Source organism: Hippocampus guttulatus, chromosome 1 (assembly GCF_054856545.1).
Source record: "Hippocampus guttulatus isolate MCC_2025c chromosome 1, RoL_Hgut_1.0, whole genome shotgun sequence".
NCBI lineage: Eukaryota > Metazoa > Chordata > Actinopteri > Syngnathiformes > Syngnathidae > Hippocampus > Hippocampus guttulatus.
In genome coordinates, this window is record NC_141261.1 from 397,326 (window position 1) to 419,110 (window position 21,785).

The 21,785-nt window shown below is 54.7% G+C and overlaps 1 protein-coding gene across 3 annotated transcripts; it reads right to left on the bottom strand.

Moving 5' to 3' along the window:
- Window positions 1-1,113: 1,113 nt before the first annotated feature.
- Window positions 1,114-20,723, bottom strand: tmcc1a (transmembrane and coiled-coil domain family 1a). Of its 3 annotated transcripts, XM_086116742.1 has the most exons (6): window positions 20,639-20,723; window positions 15,687-15,967; window positions 5,087-5,314; window positions 4,166-4,854; window positions 3,169-3,304; window positions 1,114-2,424 (listed from the first exon to the last, which is right to left on the bottom strand). In XM_086116742.1, the coding sequence occupies exons 2-6, from the start codon at window positions 15,897-15,899 to the stop codon at window positions 2,110-2,112; spliced, it is 1,581 nt and encodes a 526-aa protein (XP_085972868.1). In that variant the 5' UTR covers window positions 15,900-15,967; window positions 20,639-20,723; the 3' UTR covers window positions 1,114-2,109. The 3 variants fall into 3 exon arrangements, with proteins under 3 accessions (XP_085972868.1, XP_085972877.1, XP_085972954.1); XM_086116751.1 differs by lacking the exons at window positions 15,687-15,967; window positions 20,639-20,723 and adding an exon at window positions 14,187-15,663; XM_086116828.1 differs by lacking the exons at window positions 15,687-15,967; window positions 20,639-20,723 and adding an exon at window positions 7,453-7,701.
- Between the last annotated feature and the right edge of the window lie 1,062 nt (window positions 20,724-21,785).

Genomic DNA, 21,785 nt, shown 5'->3' on the forward strand with positions numbered 1-21,785 from the left:
CAACAGTCCGGCCGCCTCACTTCAGTCCACTTTTGCTTCTCACGGGCTGATATTTTTGTGCTTTGCAAGCTGATATGGTCTTCAAGGAGAGCGGTTTCGCCTGTCGCCCGCCGCCAAGGAGAGATGAGCAAAGGGTCGGTCGGACCAAGATCTGAAATCGTCTCAATGTCCACGGCGCGCGCGACGAGCTCTCGACACATCGAGCGCATCGCGCGAAACCACTGCGGTTCCCTTTGGACTTTTCTTGCACGCTTGGTCTTCCGAGGTGGGCCGATTTCTCGACCGGGTGACCTGACTCGATCTCGCCCCCTCCCACTTTGAAAAATCCCCTGATCCTCTTTCCCTCGCTCGCCTCGAGCGGTCGTCCCACTCGATGACCCGACCGGTCCCGCTCGTCCGCTTAATAGCAGGTCGCGAGGTCGCCGGCCCTCCGCGCGGCTCTCGGACGAGCTTGGCACACCGCCGCGTTGGGTCACAGCGAAAGCGCAAGCAGATGGCCACGCGAGCGCACCTTTCCGCAGGTTGGCACTCGCTCCGTTTCTTTTTCTTGCTCTCGCTCCTCAATATTCAAGCGGAACACACGCGCTCCCACTCAATGGCTGGAGCGCGCATATGCTCGCGCATTAGGAATGGAAATGGATCTTTTTGGATGGGCGCGCAGACGACCGATCCCAGAATAAACGTTCATGCCCGCGGTTGATGCAAATCGCTTCAGCGCACGTTTCCCCCGTTTGGGTCGAACCACCGCCGACGCCGTCACACTTGACGCGCTAAGGGCAACGGAACGCGCGCGCGCGCCGGCCGCCGGCGGGCGAGCGTGGGAGCGAGGTCGCGCGGGGGTCGCCTTGGCAGCGCCGCGAGCCCAAACGGGGCTTCCGCTCCCAACCTGTCACCTTCGCGAGAAGCACAAGCGGGGAGAAAGGCGCTCACGTCCATCAAACGCCCGCTGCAAGAGAAGCCCGTCGGGCGCGATGCAAGCTCGACGGCGCCATCTAGTGGCCACACCGTCACGGCGTTCCGCGCTCGGGAGGGTCCGCATCCGCAACGACACACACTAACGGGATTCGATTTAGGCCGGAGGTGACTTGAACAAAGGGGAGAAAAAAAAAAACATCGGTTGGCCAGGAATGCATTTTTATTGATTCCACACTTGGAAAAGCAGATCAGAAGGCACTCCAGCGGTTTATCACGTAAACCGACGTCAAGGTCGAGCCGAGGTCAAACGAGCGCTCGCTCCCGATTCCCTCACGCGGCAACGTTTTGCATTTCACTTTGGAATCGAGATGAGGTTTTGCGGTCGGCCCGTCACGACCCGAGCGGCCTCCTCGTCCGTCGGTCGGCGTCGCAGGCCGTAGCCGCGCACGACGTCGAATCGAGCGTTCAAAGTGCCAGTGTTCGGTGCGTCGGCGCGGCGCCGCGGGGCGAGTTGGCCGCAAAATGAGGAGATAAGAAGCCGTGATGACCAGATGTCATCCGAGGTGGCCGGCGGCCCGTCCGCCCCCGCCGCTGGCTCACGCGCTTCACGCTCACTTCAAAAGGAAATGAAAAAAAAAAAAGAATCACACGACGTTTGCCGTCGTGAATGGGAAGGAAGCACAAAAACGTCTGGAGACGTCACGACTCTCAAAATTCCGCCGCAAAGCATTTCAAATCGGCAGGAAAAAAAAAGGGGGGGGGGTTGAGGTTACGGTTGGAAGTCAACAAGTGGCGGCGTTTTCAAAGGCAATCGAGCACACTTGAGGCTTGAGGTGAGCGGACTTCATTCCTCACCGAGTGTCGCGCGACATGCTACTGAATAAAACCAATGTCATGACATGGAGTCAAATCTATAAATTAAAAAAATGAATTACAAACAACATTGAATCTAAAAAACAGACAAATCTTACCCCCCCCCCCCAAAAAAACCATTCGGTAAAACAGTGTGTGAGGGGGGGGGGGTTGAAAAATGTAAACAGCGTGGTCCTTGGTCGACTCAGGTTGTTGGTCTCCGAGTGGTTGGCTGAGCCCCGGGGGGGGGGGGGGGGGGGCATCCTCTCTCGTCAAAGTCACTGTGCGACAGCGACGATCTGCCGTCCTCACCTGAGTGAGCAAAGAAGCGCGCGGCGGCGCTCATCTGGGGGGCCGCGGGGCTCGCGGCGCGCAACACGACAGCGCGTCCCGGTTCCTCCACAGGAAGGCCGCGAGGATGACGAGCAGCAGGGTGGCGAGCGAGCGCGAGCGCGTCCTCATCAGAGGCGCCGCGCAGTTGGCCACGGTGGACACAAAGACCAAGAGGACGGCCATGAGGGCCAGCAGCACGTTGATGACTTTGCCCAGCAGCGTCCTGGCCGCGACGTTTTCCAGCCCCTCCAGCTGCGCCGCCTGCTGCTGCTGCTGCTGCAGCTCCATCTTGGAGATTCGCGTCTGACAAGCCTCCAGCGCCTCCTGCCCAAAGACGTTTCAAAAGGGGTCACCCCAAAGTCCCCCTTGGCGGCGCAAGACAGCGCAAAAAAAATCGATGGCGTCGTCGCCGATCGTGGCAACCGTGCGCATCGCGACGTCGCTCATGAAAAAAAAGCATCGTAATCTGATCCATCCCGACCCCCCGCTGATGACGACGCTTTTCTCAAGTCTTCCCAGAGCCCGTGTGACAAGATGTGTTTTCGGGAGGGGCGGACTAATAAAGCCGCAAAAGGGCTCACATCGGTGGCATGTGATCAAAGCCTGACGAAATGACGCCCCCCCCCCCTTCGCCTCAAAAAGAATCCAAGAATGAGTCAATTTGCCACATTTTGCTCCCATTTGTTTCCAGACAGCTCACCGACAGCTGATCCCCAACCTGGCATGGATCGTGAGCGCCGCCCTAGCGGCAAGGATAGGAAATGCAGCGCAAAGAGAAGCCCCCCCCCCCCTCCATTGAAGCCTTCTTCCCAAGTGACTCAACAGACAAAGCGGGAGGTTTGTCTGCCGGTTTCCGACTTCCTCTTCGGAGAGCCAACATGACCCTCTCACGTTCCCTGGACGGCGTGACACTTTGTCCGCATGCGCTTACAGTGCGACGGAGGCCGTGAAAACGCACTTTTGGGAAAACGACATGTCCCGGAAGTGGGAAAGATTGGCGGCAGGGCTCCCGATTTCCCATTTCCAGGCAAGCGTTTGCCTTGCGTCAAACCGACAGAGGAGGCCAACCTGAATGTCTCGCGCCCTCTCGTACGACTGGTAGGCGATCTTCTCCTCCATGCTGGCCAGCTCCTGTTTCAGGTTCAGGATCTCGTTCTGGTGAAGTTCGGTCAGGTCGTTCAGCTGCTCCTCCAAGCGCTCGCACCTGAACGCACGTTGGGGCACGATGAGCCGAAACCAGCCGACGCGTCGAGCGCCAGACTCCGGCGATGACGAGATGGGGCCGGCGCCCTAGTGGCTCCCTCTCGTGGCGCTGGAAAAACCACTGGACTATACGTTAGAATGTTCCAGTGGCTTATCATTAGAACTTTTTTTTTTTTTTTTTTTTTAAATCTGGTCACTTTGTTCAGTACAGTTGAGTTGTTTCAACTTTAAACTGCATTTGAATTCGGTCATTTGGAAGTGTTTGTTTTTGTTTTGAGATACAATCCATATTGTCTCGTTATTGCAGTCCCAAGTTTTGTTCTCCCGTGCCTGGTCTCACATTGGCTCATAATAATGTAAGCTTATGTTATATTATTAATTATCATTTTATGTTTGAGCATCATATTATTTCATGTTAAGCATACCTAAATTATATTCTGTTGTTTAATAATTGCTTAGACATTTTTTTTATGTTGATTTATGTTGGCCGTTAAAGTAAGAGAAGCGGGAAGTGATTTGACTCACGGGGGTTGTGTTCTCGGACGTTTTTTTCCCCTCTTTTTATTAAACTGCATTGAAGGATTCCATCTCTCCATCTGTCATTCGCAAAGAAGAGCCATCCACTGAAAAACAACCAACCCCTCAACTTACAATAATATGAAAGATACGCTTGAGGAAAAAGAGCCGCCGTGTTTCTGGCGGCCGCAAGTATTTTTGTTTTGTTTTGCTCTCGTTGGAGGCGCGACGGGGAGATGACGTGAAGCAAATAGTGCAACTTATATCACAACGATGTATTGAACAAGAGCGGATGGGCTGACCAAATGTACACCCCCCCGCCCCGAGATTTTTCAGCCGGGCTGACCTGAAACGCTCCTCCTGCAGCGCCCGCGCGACGAGCGCATAGTCTCGCCGGTAGCGAGTCCTCAAGCCGTCCAGACTCTCCTCCAGCCGGGCCTGGCCGTCCCTCAGCTCCCGGAGCTCCTGCAGCAACAGGTCCAGGGCGGGATCGTCAGGCCTCTCCGGCGTGTTGCCCCCGGAGCCGGGGGGGCCGCCAGGCGCGGCCGCGCCGCCGTCGGCCCCCGCCGAGCCGGACGTGGCGCTCGAGCGGTCGTCCTCGCTGCCGTACCTGGGACTGGACCGCGGGCCGGCGGCGGCGGCGGCCGGCGGCGAGCGGGCGGCGGCCGCGCCTTCTTCCGCCGAGGGCTCGTCCGGCGAGTCTTTGAGGGCGGCGATGTCGTCGGCGCTGCCCAACTTGTTGCGGATCAGCGAGGCGATCTCCCGCGGCTTGGAGACGGCGGCGCCGGCGGCCGAGTGCGTGGCCTGCGAGAAGCTGCACAGGCCCCCCTTGACGCTGCCCACCACGCCCTCGCCGAAGCCCGTCACTTTGGCGCCCACGTCCTTCAGGCCTCGCCGCACGTCCCGGAGGACGTCCTTGGGCTGCCGGGCGATTCCGTCGCGCTCGGCTTCCCGCAGCTTGCGGCGGGAATGATCCAGTTTCCTTTGCAGCTGCTGAATGCTCTGCGCCGACTTCTGGTTCTTTTTCTCAAAAACCTGCCGGCGACAACGGCACCGCGTTGCAAATGCGCCCGCTCGCCAGGACGAGGAGGAGACCACGAATCCGCCGCGGCCGATCGACCGCCGAGCTCGCGCAAAGAACCCAAAGCGAAAACCGACGGTTGATTTCAAAAGTTTCGAGACGCTCCAAAAAAAAAAAAAAAGGTTCAGGTTCATCTTCTGGAAAAAGCTTTTGAGCTCTCCGCCGGTTGTCGCGCGGCTCTCCTACCTGCTTGATGCGGGCGCTTTGCCGTTTGTCGGCATCGCTTGCCAGTCGGAGGTACTCGGCAACGTTGTCGTCGCGCGCCGTCTGCTGGATCTTAATCTGTTCGCCGAGTTTGAGGATCTTCCGCTGCAGCTGGGCGACGGCCCGCTTGGCGCGCCGAGGATCCTCCTCCGCCGCCGAGTCCGGCCCCGGGGGGGGTCGGACCGAGCCGCTCGCCTCCGACCGCTCGACCTGCCGTGGCGACAAAGGGAAGTGAGCGTGGTGACAAGACACCCGGAGGAAAGCGTGACTTTCAAAAACAATCGGTCTTTGCGGCGCGGTGAGCTTTTTCGTTTTGCTGACAAACTCCGAAGACGCTTCTGCTTTTTGGAAAAAACTCATCAGGAAAGTGAGAAGTGGAGAAGGCCACTTGCGCTCGATCTTTTTTTTTGGGGGGCATTTCAACCGTTGCAATGAAAAGACAGAAGTCCAAACTAAGCTACTTTTCGAGAAAGGTGACAGGAAATCAGCAGAGCGCAAAGCACCAATGAAGCTTTTTGACAGTTTTTTGTGAGCGGGTGTTTGCGGTTGTTTTCGTTGTCGTGTCCCTGCCCGCTTGCTTCCTTTTTCCGGCGGAAGCTCTCCCGCCCGCCACACCTCAAGCGCAATCTGCCATCAGGCCGCCGTTAGCCGTCGCTTGACGCGAGCTTCTCCTTCCGCCACCGACGTGACACTCCATTAGACTATGCGAGCAATCGGGTCAGAAGATTGGAGGGGGGGGGGGGGGGGAATGATGCTCGATCACCGATTCAATCAGAAGATGGCATAATATATCCAATTCAAACACTTTTGACTCTTTACTTTAAGCGTTTTCGCCAAGTGGTCCTTTTGTATCGAAAAACGACAATTTGCAGAAAACGTGGCCGCGACACAAAATTGCTTTTGCGATACGGCAATTATTTGCGATGGGAAAATGAGGCTTCGGGATGATTGATGAACCCGTTTTGCTTCTTGAACCCCGTCGACGGCACGCTCCGTTCGACATTGGGCTTCTTCAAGCCCTTTCTCGTTTCATTGGGGGCAGCCCTCAAAATACAACCGCTTCACGAAGCACATCTGAAGCTTCCGTTGGCCATCCCCCCCAACACATCTTCAGACTTGTTATGCTCATGCCAACCAGAACTATTTGTCAAATCAAAAGTTATCAAGTCAAATGATTAGAACTAAAGTATGCAAATCATGTTTGGAAGTAAAACACCGTGGCTGACTTCCCACAAAAGCGCAAGGTCACCCGTTTCTCAGTGGAGTGTATTTAAAAGGCGATCCATTTTCTCTTGCTGGAGTGACATCACGGAATGATGCTAATGTCTTTTCGTCAATGGACGCTACAGCTTCGTGTTTGCTCCCAAAACTTAGCTTGTAGCAGACGCGTGCACATTTTCAGCACGACGTCTCTGATCCACTGGTGAAAGGACACTTTGATCCTCTCCTCTTTCATCTCGAACTGCTTCAGACAACCAAATGTATGCAGAAAAGTGGTGAAGATTGCACGACTGTCTGTGTCCTATGTGTTGTGTTGTGTTATTTTTGTTATTTTGACTTCAAAATGGCGCCGCGAGAGTGGCTGCCTTTCCAGCAGCTCCTAGATTTTGTTGTTCTACTTCTTCCTTTCATAACTTTGCTGCTGTGAATCGGGAATTTCTCCATTGCGAGACCAATAAAGGTTTTCGTAAACGCAGTAAAAATGGGAACATTCGTCAGTCACTGCAAGTCAAGAATGAATTGTGTTTGTTTTGACTTTCATTTTCAAACGTTATGTTTGGAAGAGAAAAAAAAACCAACTCAACGGCCCGGGCTTAAATAAGGTTTTGCTTCTACCTGCGCAACTCTGATCCCCCCCCCCCCCCCAAAAAAGCAGAGCACGACTTAATGGCGTGGCTCCATTTGAATGGTGAAAATGACATTGCTGAATGTTTCAGGTGACAAGCGGCGTCACAGAAGCAATCCAGTTCGGAACACCGAAATCATCCCAATGATCTCGTCTCAATGTGCTGGCAGAAGGCCCCCTCCCAGAATTGGGGGGACAATTGAGGGGCACACGCGCTCACAACAGGAGGAGCGTTTGATCGCTCCGCTCGTCACCACACGTCAGTGACAGCAAAAGACCCCGTTTTTGAAGACACCGTCTTCGGAGTCCATCGCGGCGGGGGGGGGCACATGCGACGCACACGTGCGCGGCGGTTGGCGATGCACCGCTCTGGGGTGCAAAGTTGAGAGTGCGCTTACTTTGCCCCGTTGCGTTTTTGTTTCCGTCTTCAAATGGATTCGTGAAGCACTTTGGGAGTCGTTTCTTCCCCCCCCCTCGACGCGCACGGGACCTGCTCGCTCACCTTTCCGTTGGCCAAACGCAGCAGCCGTTGCCAGTGCATCTTGGGCTCGCGCTCGCTTTCATCGAGCCGCGCCGAGACGTTTAACAAAGCCGCGACGTCAGCGTCCCTTGGTCTTGACGTCGCCGCTTCGTCGAGACGGCCCACCGAAGCGGCGTCCGCGCTCGACTGCGCCCTCTCGGCTCGTCGGGCAAAGTCGCCGTCCCGAAGCCGAGCGTTGCGTCATCGCTTCCGGCCGCGCCCCCCCCCCCCCATGACATCATCCTCGGGACCGAGGAGACGGAACCTTCGCGTCCCTCATCGGGGCCGATTTGAGCCGTTGACCAAAACTTTCGCACTTTGAACTGTCAACGTGGCCACCGCATTGGCAAAATTCTCCACAGGAACACGCGCCCGTTTGCCTTCCAAGCAGGGGCGGTCCTGGATCAATTTCACTGAGGGGGCCGGGCTGGGGCCAGGGGTTTTGATGGGGGGGGGGGGGCACATTCAACCCAGGGCTAAAAAGACAGATTCGAAATCTTATTTGACTTTTTATTTCTTCAGACTTTGAAATTGTAGTCATAACATTACAGTGATGAGAAAAAAAAACGGTATTAGGAGGGCTAAAATGTCTGCAAGCGTAACAATACGTCTGTTGAGAATATGGGGATGATATGGTAGCAGCCTGCCGGGGACAAAAATTGCAAATACACTGAGCTAGATGTTTTACATGCATATAATTATCCAAATTTTAAAAGGCAATGTCTTATATATTGATCCTGTTAAATAAAAATTAAAATAAAAAGGGAGACTAAAAAAGTTACACGCACACACACACACACACACGCACGCACACACACGCAAATAGCACTCGTGTGGTGGTAATTTCCTTCTCTGCGGACTGCTTCTCATTTTCCCGCTCATTTTTAAACTGCGCAGCGCACTAAAGGGTCCGACTAGAATGTTAAATCACGCCTTTTGGTTCCACCTTTCGCGTCGGCGACTCGGCACGACTGCGTAATCTGCGCTCGGAGGGGGGGCCACAGGGGGGGCCAGAATCGGTGCTACAGGGGCACTGGCCCCCGTTGGCCCCCCCCAGAACCGCCACTGCTTCCAAGGGACACCGAAACAAAAACAAGTGAAATAAAAGTCAAGTCCCTGCATTTAAAAAGAAGACATCAAGTTTTGACATCAAGTTGCAACTGCAAAAAAAAAAGCCAAGCTCTCCAAGTAGGCCCCATCGTGACCGGCGGGAACCTCGACTCAACTCGAGCGCTTGAAAACAATGGCCGCTGTCTACAAAGTGCTGCACAAGGAGCAAAAAGAATTCAGACGACGACAAACGATCAATGAATAACCAAGACGGCAGAAAGCACAAAAACAGTCCGACTCAAAATCAAGGAAAGACGATAAGATGGTCGGCCCAAGCGTTCACCCAAAACAAGGCGCTGGTTTACTATTTATTGCACCCTTTGAACATCATCAGCACTGTAATTAAAGAGCAGAACATCAAAAGCTCCTCTTTCATGATTTCATGCAAATATATTGCATTCCGAGGTTTAAAAAAAATATGCAATTTTTACAAGGAAGCGGTTCCGATAGACGACCTTCTGGAGACAAAAATCAACTGGCAGCCACTCGATGGGAGAAAATAACGGCAGCAAACGAAGCCGTCGGGACATTCTTTGAGGATGACGTGCCAGATCGGACGCTTTATTTTCACGTTTCGAGCCGACGAATGTCGTGAGCCGCTCAGAGCCGTTGCGTGTTTTTCCTCGCAGCTCCGATTATGGCGAGAGGACGAATGGCTCCGAAGGCGGAGGTGGCCAAATGCAAAACGTGTCTCGACATCCTGTTCCATTGGCATCATCGTCGTCACGTAAGAATCGAGGATCGAGTTCCTGGCGTTCCCTTTCACGCCCTTTTTTTTTTTTGCAGCGTCTCGCCTCTGACAGACGTTGGCCTCCAGATAAGGAGGGCAAAGGACAGCCTGTGAGCCGGAGATCGAGGTACAAGGCGCGGCGATAACAGAGGCCCGCCGACTCCCGAGGCGACGTCACCGTCGGCGACGCTCGCCGCAAAGTCGCTCCGCGATGTCACGCGACCGAAGGGAATGCTTTGCGTCATCTCGTTACGCGGCTCGCTCGTCCGCGACGCTAGCGCGCGCATAGCGGGGCCGCCTGAGCCGATCCCGCTCGGATAAGACTCCATCGGTCGGACAAAAACAACTAACAACTGCTTTGCCTTCACGAGGACCCAAAGCCACCCCGCCCGCTCGTGGGCCACGTTGCGCAACGGCCCGTGATCCCAGTAAAGCCGGTTAGAGCGGCTCACGCTTCACCGGGCCTTTCCTCAAGCTGAGGGAGAGAAAACGCAGCCCCCGCTCGCGCTTTTTTTTGGAATGAATGGATCAAAAATCCCTACGTGGACCCTTACCAAGTGATCGCTCTCACCCTCACCAACACCAAGATGACCTTCTGACCTGAGAAGTCAAGCTCGGGTTTTGCGCCGACGTTCATTTGATGGACTGAATGACGACAAGGCGGTTTTAGTGGGACATTTTCAAGAGGTCGCCGAGCCGCGTCACGTTGATCGCGCCCCCCCCCCCCCCTCCCGCCGCTTCAAATGGTCTTGGTTTCCACACCACCTCGGATGACAAGCGCGAAGAAAAGAAGCCGCGAGACTCACGGCGGGGGGGCTCGGCGGCGGCGAGGCGTCGGCGGCGACCAGGTTGAGGACGACCTCCATGGCGGGAAGACGGCGGCGCCCGCGTGCGATCAGAACGGCGGTTCGGTCCCGGAAGGACAACGCTCGACCAGGAGGTGACCATCGCGACTCATCGCTCGCTCAGGAGAAGATCCGCCACTCGCCTGAAAAGCCCACTGGGCCAAAAGGCCTTTTGACAGGAAAAAAAAAAAAACCCCCACATCCAAAAACCAGTGGGCGAGCCAGCTCAGAGAGCTCAGAGACTGCCCCCCCCCCCCCCCGACACACGCGTTCAAGCTCGGCCGGGGCGCGTGGAACAAACACGGGAGCTTGAAGAAGCACGACTTCTGCTGGCTGGCAGAGGAGGGGAGAGCGAGCGGCTTCCGGCGGGGGGGGGGGGGGGGGGGGAGGAGACCTCGCCGTTCGAGAAGATCAAGTCTTGCGGGGCCTGATGAACGCAGACATCAGATCCTCACAAAGACGCCGAGAGCGAGACGCGTCGGGGTCAGCATGGGGGCTTTTGCTGAAGGGGACGACAGAGTGAGTGAAGGAGCAGAGAGCCCATGTGAAAAGCTTCTCGCAAGTGGGGGGAGGGGGGGGGGGGGGCTTTCGTTTGGTTGGTCGTTCCAGGCCCGATGACGTGCGAAGAAAGGGCCTCCCCAACGTCGGATTGTCACAGCCAATAAGTTTGCCGAGTGATCTCGTGCTCATGAAGCGCGTAGCGCTGACCCCAACCGGCCGGGGGGGTGGGGGGGGGGGGCTCCTCCTCCCCAACTGCCAGAACGGAACTCCGGCTGGAATCGACACGCGTTTTGCGAAGATCAAAGTGTGCTCAGACCCCTCGAAAGCACGCGAGGCAGGACGGAAAAGTGGCGATCCGCCACTTGCCACAAGTCAGGCGACGATGACGCAGAAAACCTCCGACGGGTCAACGCGTCGGCGCGATGAAGACGCCGTCCGAACAAGTACGAGAGTGAATTCGTACACCGTCTCGCGACGGACACAAGGCGGGCCGTCGCCACCGTCGCAAATAGACGTCAAGAGACATGGAAACGCACGTACGGCCTGATTTCCATTTCTTTTGCAAAAGGTTGGAGAGAAGCGGCAACGGTGGCAAAGGCTCCGAGGAGCGGACAAAAATGGCGTCCGTGGGAGAGTTCCCAGGGCAAAAAAAAGAAAAAGAAAATAAAGGCGAGGCGGTGATTTCCTTTTCGCAAAGTGTCGCATGGACCTTATTTTGGGTTTCGTTCACGTTGGGGGGGGGGGGGGCCACGCTGGCCGTTGCTCAGCATGGCGCTAACGGGTCGATGGCGGCAGGCTGCTTGCTTGAAAAGTCGCTCTTTGCTCCACCGCTGGCTTAAAGTAAACCACGGACTGCTTAATGTTCCACTTTCAATCAATATTGATTTGTCTTTTTTTTGGGGGGGGGGGGCAAATCCTCGCTTTCCGGTCCCCATGAACTGCAAAAAACGGGAGGGGGGGGGAGATACATGAAATCATTTCCTCGCACTGTTGTCCAAATCTTTTCTTTTCTGGCCGAGGCAGATATTTGGCGAAACGTCACGTTTGCTTCGTCCAAATCAAGGTTAGAAAAAGGAAATGTGCGGAAAGCGCGGCCAAGGGAGAAAAAGACTTTTGGGCTGCCTGCATGCAACACGTTGGGACTTCTTCATCCACATGCCGGCGTTTCCCACACCGACACCGACACCAACGGCTTTTTGGATCCGTCCTCATTCCAGTCCACATTGCGGATCGACGGATCGAGCGCTCGCTCTTTGTGTGCGAGTGAAATTGTGGACCTTGCGACGTACGCGGCCAACGCGGACCGGGCCCGATTATCTCACGGAACGAGTCGCGGTTGCACAGTTGAACTTTAGGCCGTTCCGTTGCGCGTTATTCAATCCATCTCCCGGCTGTAAATCCACGAACGGGTCTCGCGTACGCTTGCGCACCCAAGCGGCCTCTGCGTGCGCCGGACGCTTTCCCGCAGTCCACCCCGGAACGCCTTTCCCGTCGCCGCACGCAAATGCGAGCGAGATGAACCGCCGCCGCCGGAAGGCGCTTCATCGCCGCGTCGATCGTAGAAAGCGTTCGAACGCACTCGTCCTATTCACCAATAGCGCGCCGTGAAAAAGGAGTTGCCCCCTTCCCGATTTCCTGCGCTCTTTGCAATTGATCACACACACGCAAAGGTTTCACTTCATCAAAGCCACTAAGCAAGGAAATACGACGTCCACTTTGGAAAGGATGATTTCATTTATCAAGGGGGGAAAACAACTTCAAAGCCATCTGCCTCTGTGTGAAAAAGTCATTGCCCCCCCCCCCATCCCCCGCTTGTGAAATCACAAAGTAACTGTGACTTACTGTCACGTAGCGAGGTGGTGGTGGACCCCAAAAAGCAGGCAAGAGGGAGGAGCAGGGTGTACTCGACCAATTGTATTGAAACGGAGAGAAAACTCAATCCAAAAACATAGTCCTAATAATAAAACGAATCCAGAGTAGCAAACAAAAACCGTGACTGAAACTCAAAACGATCAATCACAGAAGCAAACGTGACAGCGGCAAAGAGCAACAATCAGCGGTTGGGCTGGGAGTCCTTTGAAAGCACGAATGACCTCATGACCAGCAGGTGTGCAGCTGCAGGGGGAGCCCAACAGTGCCACCTGGTGGTCACAAACACAATCATGACACTTATTTTTGACATTGACATTTTTTTGGGGGGTCCAAATAAATGAAATTGGCATTTTGAAAGTGCATTTTGCGTTTGCTTGGGTTGTCTCTGTGTGCGACATTGAAATCGCTCGGATGAACTGAAATCTTTACGTGTGATCAATATGCCCAAAGAGAAATGGAAATCAGCAAGGGGGCAGATACTTTTTCACGGCGCTCTACACCTACAAAACGATGCCGGAATGTTCGAGCGAGAAATAAATCATCAACGGCCGATTCTTTTTTTAAAAAGCCGCTTTTGTAGCAACAAATGGGCAGCGGTAGAAAATGCTCAACAACAAGGAACAAAAATGCGCAACAGAGAGCGAAGACGGAATCCGGGACGCAACCCGACGAGAGCGAGTGGCCTTTGCAAAACTTGGCTTGGCGAAAGGCGCACATTTTCCATTGGGAAAATCTCAAATCACCAAAATAACGATGACGTGGGCTCAATTTGCGGCTCCGCTCGAACGGCGCGCCGAGCCGCCAAACGCCGAGACTTCTTCGGCCGCGCGACCGGCACCGGGTTCTTGGACTTGTGCCATCAAACGCCAGAGCGTCTCACTCTGGCGCTCGTCACCGGGCGTTGCCGTACGGCACGGCTGGCCGTAATCCATCGATATCCTTTCCCGAAGCGGCGGCGCCCCCGGCGACGGGAATCGGTAAACTCGAGGTCCGACGGACGGCACGCGGGTCAAAGTTGAGCAGAACGTCCCCGGCGACCCGGAAGGCGGCGAGCCGGCAACGGCTGCGAAAACACGTCGACACGCAAAGCGCAAGAGGAGCGACCAGCTGCGGGCCCAAAATAACGACACGCAGCACGGCCGCAAGTGACTCAGTGCTGACATCACGCAACAGCCCGAGCGCATGACTCGATGCCCCCCCCCCCCAGACACGCAACCGCAAGGCTTGCAACGGACTTGACTAAGTTCTTCTATTGTCTTGAGGCTTCTTCTTCTTCTTCTTGGCGGAAATGATTTCTCCACTGCTCAGGACACCAGCATTTGGCGCTGAGAAGTCACGTCCCAATCTATTCTTAGTGCCGGGGCCGCACATGAGCAGCTTTCAAGTGAGCTTCTGCTTTCCCGCCATCCACCTGACGTCCTCACGCAAGCATTGGAGGGGGGGGGGCACGTCAGCGTCAGCTCGGCTTCTTGAGCCGATTGCGGGTTGAGCAAATCTCCCGTCCGCGTCCTTTCAGCTCACGTGGAGCGTTTGGGCTCCCGCCACCGCTCGGGGCAAGCTCACGTGCAAAAAAAAAAGCCCGCGGCCACGTCCTCCAACTCAACTTTGCTTTCTGTCCGCAGTGGACGAGTGCCGTCTGACAACAAGCCCAAACTTACCTCGGGACGTCGGCGCAGAGCGAAGCGCTGCACCATCTTACGCGGCGACGCGGGGCAACCCTCCGCAACACCACCTCGCACCGCCCAATCCATCATGAACACGCATCCGCCGCATTTTGGCTCTATGTTGCACGCGCGCACCACGACGCAACGAGACCGCCGACAAGAAGACGGCCGTCATCAACGAAAGCCGGCCGGCGTTCTCACTCATCTCAGGAGAAGGGCAGGCTTGTCTCCTGACTTCCTGCCTGTGAGAAGGGAGGGGAGGGCGCAGCTGGCTGACTAACTGACTGACTGACCTCCCTCATGTGACAAAGGGTGGGGGGGTGCGAGGGGAAGTGTTGAGGAAGAGAAAGAAAGACAACGGGCAGGCAGCATTGATGACAAGCTTTCTCCTTCTAAGGCGGCCCCAAAGGGAGATACGCCGCCTTCGTCGAACCACCTGCGGGGGGGGGGTCGCCTGCTCTGTTGCTACGGTAACCGCACGGGGTCGGCAGGCAGGCCGCACCCCGCATGCGTCAGGGGGACCGCGGCGCCCACCCGGCCGGCCGACAATCTCTGTCGGGTCAAAGGTCACGGACGGAAGCTGCAAACGAGCGCGCCTCGCTCTCGGTCCGTCGCTTCAGCTTCAGTCCGTGACAACGCGAGTCTTGACTTTAAAGTGAAAGAAAAGGAGGACGGCCCGAGACGACCGTCAACACGCGTCCGCTTCTTTTCACTGCGACGTCGCACGCGTGGCAAAAGTTCAAGCCTCCTCATGGTCAGCCCACTCCTTTGTGTCATTTGCCAAGATGGAGTTAAAAAAAAAAAAAAGGCAACGGCTTGAACGATGAGTTGAAGCTTCAACTCGGGCACCGAAGCTTGAACGCCCGACGTGGCGGCGGAAAAGAAGCTGCCGCGTCAGCTCAATTGCATCGAAGCGGGCCGGAAATATTTGAACCGCCGCCCCAGACAAGACACGATTTGATCTTTGTTTTCACTTCGCGACTCACCTCAAGACTCTTGTTTAGCGACGGGATGAAAAGAGACCACAAAGCAAGCGCCTCATCCAAGTTTAACTGATCCAACGGCGCCCCCTGGTGGCCACTCGATCACCTAACTGTCACGAGGAGACCCATCAGACGTCCATTGTCCATTTTCGTGGGCCCTTGTCCTCACGAGGCTGAGCCGGAGTCAATTCCAGCTCAGCTTGGGCACACGGAGAACAAGAACGCTCGCGTGCGTGTTTTGGGAATGGAGGAGGAAGCTGCAATACCCTGAGACAACCCACGAAGAACGGCGACAACATCCAAACGCAGAGTCAAGATTTTGATGCAGGACTGACTCTCAGGCCATCTGCGGCGTAGACATCGACGTCCGGTAAGCTTTCAACGCGCACGTCTGGTCAGCCGGTGACGAATGTCCAACTGTGAGATCTGGAAACTCGCTCTACACGTCGCTTGCGATGACCCGAAATGAACGGCGAGGCAAAAGCTGGAGTCGGGTGTGCGAGGCACTCACCTTGTCCGTCTCATCCGTCGACCGGTACCCCGAGGACGGCGCCGCGTCGGGGGCGGAGGAGGAGCGCGGACGGGCGACGCGCTGCTGCGGGTCGCGGGCGTGGCGGCGATGCGAGACCCGGGGCGGGCTGCCTTCCGAGAGCGGCCGGCCGTCCCCGCTCCCGGATCCCGGGCCTCGACCGCGCCGGCTCCGCGGGCCGCTCCCACGTCTCATCGGGCCCGCGCGGGGACGGCGGCCGGATCCGGCTCCGGCAAGCGGGAGGGCCCGCCCCCGCCCGCCCGCTGAAACGACAGAGGAACACGCGGGAAGATGAATGCGGGCGACGGCGGAGGCGGAAGGGCCTTTACGTCGGCCGTTTCAACCCTCGGACGCTCCCCGGCCGTTTGATCTTATCGAAGGCGAAGGCTTCTCCCCGAGCGGCGGACCGCCGACGGTTTGGCCGCTCCTCTGGCCGGGGGAGCTAAAGCTCGGTCGAGCCCCGCCAACGCCCTTTCACCTCGGAAGGTTGAGAGATTTCAGCGGAGGTCGGTTTGGGATGACTCCAAAAGGGTGGCGTCACGTAGCGAGGTGCCCAAAAAGCAGGCAGGAGGGAGGAGCGGGGTGTGTTTGAAGAAGTGTATTGATAAAACACAGAAAACTAAATCCAAAACAAAGTCATGAAAACAAAACGAATCCAAAGTAACAAACAAAAAGCATGGCAGAAACTAAAAACTCTCAACAACAAAAACATGACAGGAGCATACCAACAGCCACAAACAAACATGACAGCAGCAAAAAGCAACAAGGAGCGGTCGGGCTGGGAGTCCTTTGAAAGCACGAATGACCTCATGACCAACAGGTGTGCGGCTGCAGGGAGAGCCCTACAGTGCCACCTGCTGGTCACAAACACACTCATGACAGGTGGAGTGCATCTTCCGGCCCACGAGAAGCGGGGATGGATTTTGCTTGCATTCAAAGGCAGACGCGCACTATCGAAGAGAATCTTTGGAAGCCAGTCCCATAGAAATCCCGAAAGGACTTTTCCAAAAAGGCTCATGAGCAAATGACAAGTCAGCATACGGCGGCCATATCACAGATGAGTAAGGAGAAGGGGGAAAAAAATCATAATCATTTATCACGACCTCCCAATCCGGAAGGAGTCACTTTTGTGGATCACCCGAGAGAGAGCAGATGCATCAGGAAAAGAAAAGAAAAGAAAAGAAAAAGTTGGGCCATTTCCAATCCAAAAGGTCGCTGACCTCGCGACTACTCAACTTCATGAGCATCACTGTACGGCAGCCAAGATGAAGAAATGGCACCGCGTTGCAGCGGGAGCCCGTTCCGTATCCGTTTATCCTCGCGTGTCATTTGGGGCTTCCCGACGAGGCTGCAAATGTCCGTGCCGCCGTTGTGGCCGTTTCGCCGCTGAAACGAGCGGAGCCCAAAGCAGAGCCGTCTCGTCGAGCCGTCGCCTCACAAAACGAGCGAGCGCCGGGCCCCGCCCGCTGCTGCGAAACACAAGCGGGCCACTGTTTCGCGTTTCCTTTCAGGTTTGCCCGACGCCGCGCAGGCCACGCGGGACAGGCGCCTCCTCTGGCCTCCTGCGCCACAGCTGAGGTGCATATTGATCACACGCAATAAGACGGTAAAAAGCGTGATCGCTCGCTTTCATGTCGCTTTGTTTGCCACCAAGAAATCGGCGGCACTATCGTCGACGCAATCACAGCGTGGTGACGTAACCAGAGGCAAAGTTGTGGAGGGGTGGTGGGGGGGGGGGGGTGGTCGCAGAATCGCCTTCTGTCGGTCAATGGGAAAGGGCCAATTGGTTGCGTGTCGTCACGGATCGCGACTAGCCGCTAATTTCAGTGGGAAAGGCGTAGAAGACTGAAACTCCGACTCGGGTGGCTGAAAAGAGTGCGCTCGGGACGTCCCTATGAAATCTATGATCACTTTCCCGCGCCGGCATTTGGGTCTGCTGTGCACGGCATGCTGGTGACCACCGGGGGCAGCATGCGCCTCAAACGTCCTGCACTCCAAAGGTGAATGACTCACCATCCCAGAGACAATGGCCCCTTTGGAAACATGTCCAGCGGGCTCAACCCCGTGCCTGCACGCACGCGCGCGCACACACACACACACACACACACTAATAATGTGTTGCAGCCATCATTGTCTTTTTCTGTCAGCGCGGGAGAATGCAGCAGAGAAGGGCCCCGAAACTCGTCAAGTAACAAAAACAAAGAGTAGGCACACGACAAACTTCAGTGGCAGCAGCAAAAAGGCATAGACTCAGTCAAACGTGGCATCAGCGGGCGGGCGGCTCGTCGCAACTTCCCCGGTCCTCCGTTACATTTTGGAACGCTCGTTTATTCGCATTTTTTTATGCGCTGGAAAGTGAGCAAAAACAAATCGCACGCCAGCTGAGATTTGCTCCTTTCGATTCAAGACAAATTTGGAGGTATTTGGTGACCAAGTGTCATCCGATTTGTATGGGACGGGGGGGGGTCAAAAAGGCTTTGATGGCACGTGTTGCTCATCTCCACTGCAAATGTTTCTCTTTGCTCTCGTCCCTCAACAGGCTTCGCGCAAATTGCCCATTCTAACCACCGACGCGAATGGAAAATTGATCTCGGTCAGCAGCTGCGTCGGGACTTGAAGCAGGAAACGTGAACAATTGTTCTTGTTCTTGCGTGTGCGCGGGAGGCAGAGAAGAGCATGCTTGTGTCAGTTGTGACAGCGGAGGAGATGACTCGATGAGATGCAGCTCGCTCTTTGTTTGGGAGAGAAAAGTGACAGGAGGCGACAGAGGGGCTTCCGGCGGCGGCGGCCGTGTCAGGTTCAGCCCGCCGGCTGGCATCGCAGCGCGTGTGACCGACCGGCCGAATGGAAGCTCGTTCCCGGACAGAGGCGGGCACAATGTCCTATTGTGCAAGCGGCCCACGATCCGCGTCGGTCGGCTTTCCGGCGCCGCCGCACACGCACGCAAGCGATCGATCGAATGCCGCGAGCGGAGCACGCGTGTGCTCGGGAAGGATCGGAAAGCGAGCTGGATTTTATCCGAATACAAATTCCTTCCCGTTTTACCGTGGCGGTTTTGCCCTCGCCGCGCTGCGGCGACGTGACGAGCGCCCGGCGGTCTTGCGCGGCGCCGGGCTCGACGAGCGGCCTTGTTCGCGGGACGCCGAGTGCGAGCGTGCGCTCGACAAGGCGCCGTCCTCTCATGAGTCGTTCACCGCATCTGCTGCGGTGAACGATTCACGCTCTGCGGGCGCCGTAAAAGGCACGCGACGGGACGGCTCGTCCGCCATTCCATACGTGCCGGCGTTCGGCCGGTAGCTCACATTCGTCAACTGTCAACAAGCGGGAAAGTACCGTCACGCCAGATGAAACCCGATTCACCTTTTGCATCGAGCCGCGTCCATTCGTCTTGCTGCGCGGTGCGACGCACCAAGAGAAAAGGGCGTCAACTAAACTCGGCTTTTAATCACGTACGCGCTGATGACGACAAAGGCGGCGATGGATAGCAGCTACCAACCGAAAGGACCGGCGACCCCCAAAGTATTTGGGGCCGTCATTTTCCACAGGGTCGGTGGATCGCCGTTTCCATATTTTACTCCTAATCATTAAAACCCATTCAGTAGCAGCCAATTCTAGACCGAGTCTGAAAAGACGTTTCATAACGTCTTTGGGAGTGAATGAGCGAAATGACTGCACGCTGCTGGACGCAAACAGAGAATGAAATGTTAACAACAACGACAAATGCCAGTGAGCATCATCGGCGAGTTTGACCTTTGCCGTTCCAAGGTATCTTGAGATCGTAATGTGCCCCGCGCAGATGCAAGAAGCGGGCCCAGGACATAAAAGAGCCTCCTTCGCGTTTCGCAGCAGGGGCGGTGGTCTTTTCTTCGGACGCTTCTGCTCTCCATCTGTGAGCATCGAGCCGATGCGCCTTGCGTTCGGGAGTACGTGTTGAGGGTGGCGCGCAACATGTCGCCAAACGGCACGGTGACCACTCGTCACCCTTTAAAAAGCCGACTGACAAGTTTGAAGACAACGCTGATGCTATTTAGAGGACGCAACTTGCACATCTCCCTGGTCAAATTCTTTTCAATCTTTTGGAAGAGCAACCTAATTTTTTCCAGGCTTGTTTCATTGTTTTTTTTTTTTTTTTTTAAGATATAACATATCCTTTATTTGTCCCACACTGGAGGAATTTACAGTCTACAGCAGCAATATTGGGGGGTAGAAAGAAGAAAAAACAAAGTGTTTGCATGCGCAAAAATAAATGTTTCAGAAGAGAGCTGTACACAGTTCAATATAAATATAGATATAGAAATGCAGTATATAAGCATATATGCAACTGGTATAAGGTGGCTGTGCTATTTACAATTGTGACTGTTTTTTTCACGTATTTTATTTTTTATTCGGCAGCCTGACAGCAGTGTTTTGTATTTTGCACGAGCCATGCCTGCTTCATTTAAACTAAGCAAATAGTATTAAGGATGACTACGATTGTTTTTCATTCTTTTAGTTGTATTTCATTCGGAAAGGTGCCAACAATGTTGTCGGCGTTGACACGTGACATGTATGATGTCAGTAATGAACGTCAAGTCGGACAGGGGAGTGAACACGCGTGAGATGTGATGCTTCTTTCGGGGAAACCCGGCATCTTGCAGCATCGGACGCTCACGCTACATCTCCGGACGTTCAAAAACGGAGGGGGGGCGGGGGGGGGTCAATCGCCACCGCGGAAAGCGAAAAGCGCGTCAGTCGCGCCAACGGACGGAAAGTGCGTGTCGACAGTCCCGTTCGTGTGTCAAGTTCAGTCAAGTCACAGCCGCTCATCGGAGCGGACGGCCGGGCGAGCGACCGCGGGGAACTGCGGTCGCTCGCCGTTCGCGCACCAAACGCACCGACGCCAATATTGTCATTCAAATGTGGAAGAACACACACAAAAAAAAGATAACGCTTACATGTGTGGCGAAGCTCAAAGTGTCTCTCTTGCTGCAGCCGGACTCGCTTGGCTGGCGGCCGCCCTGCGCCTGCGCGCGCGCTCGCGTCCGCTCCCGCTATGCCCCGCCCACTGGAGGGCGACGTCACATCTACGACATCGACAGAGATCCATCCCTCACTCGCCTGGTCAGAAGTCTCACTTCAAGCGTATCTCAGGCCAAGGCCGAAACTTGCTCAACAAATTATTTCTTCCTGTAACCAAGTAGATTTTTTTTCAGGAGTCTTTACTTCAATTGAGTATTTCTCTTAATAAGAATAAGAAGATGTTAAGGGGTTCCTAAAACCTGAAAGTTTGTTATCCCGTGACGCCTTACTATATACATGGTCGTTTTTTTGGGGCTAAAAACGCCTAACGATACATGGCCGTTTTTTTCGTCTAAAAACGCCTTACTATACATGGTTGTTTTTTTCGTCTCAAAACGCCTTACTATACATGGTCGTTTTTTTTTTTGCTAAAAATGCCTGACTATACATGGTCGTTTTTTTTCGTCTCAAAACGCCTTACTATACATGGTTGTTTTTTTCGGCTAAAAACGCCTTACTATACATGGTCGTTTTTTTAAGCTAAAAACGCCTTACTATACTATTTCGTTGTTTTTTTTTAGCTAAAAACGCCTTACTATACCTGGTCGTTTTTTTTCGGGCTAAAAACGCCTTACTATACATGGTCGTTTTTTTCGGCTAAAAACACCTTACTATACATGGTCGTTTTTTTTGGCCTAAAAACGCCTTACTATACATGGTCGTTTTTTTTGGCTAAAAACGCCTTACTATACATGGTCGTTTTTTTTGGCCTAAAAACGCCTTACTATACATGGTCGTTTTTTTCGGGCTAAAAACGCCTTACTATACATGGTCGTTTTTTTCGGCTAAAAACACCTTACTATACATGGTCGTTTTTTTGGGCTAAAAACGCCTTACTATACATGGTCGTTTTTTTCGGGCTAAAAACGCCTTACTATACTATTTCGTTGTTTTTTTTAGCTAAAAACGCCTTACTATACCTGGTCGTTTTTTTTCGGGCTAAAAACGCCTTACTATACATGGTCGTTTTTTTCGGCTAAAAACACCTTACTATACATGGTCGTTTTTTTGGGCTAAAAACGC

What these genes read in the sequence shown, in the direction of transcription:
- tmcc1a (XM_086116742.1), bottom strand. Translation starts at nt 15,899, where the DNA reads ATGAGACGTGGGAGCGGCCCGCGGAGCCGGCGCGGTCGAGGCCCGGGA. An exon ending in CTGCAGGAGGAGCGTTTCAG is followed by an intron (nt 3,305 to 4,165) that starts GTCAGCCCGGCT and finishes ACGTGCGTTCAG; the next exon opens with GTGCGAGCGCTTGGAGGAGC. An exon ending in AGAGGGCGCGAGACATTCAG is followed by an intron (nt 2,425 to 3,168) that starts GTTGGCCTCCTC and finishes GTCTTTGGGCAG; the next exon opens with GAGGCGCTGGAGGCTTGTCA.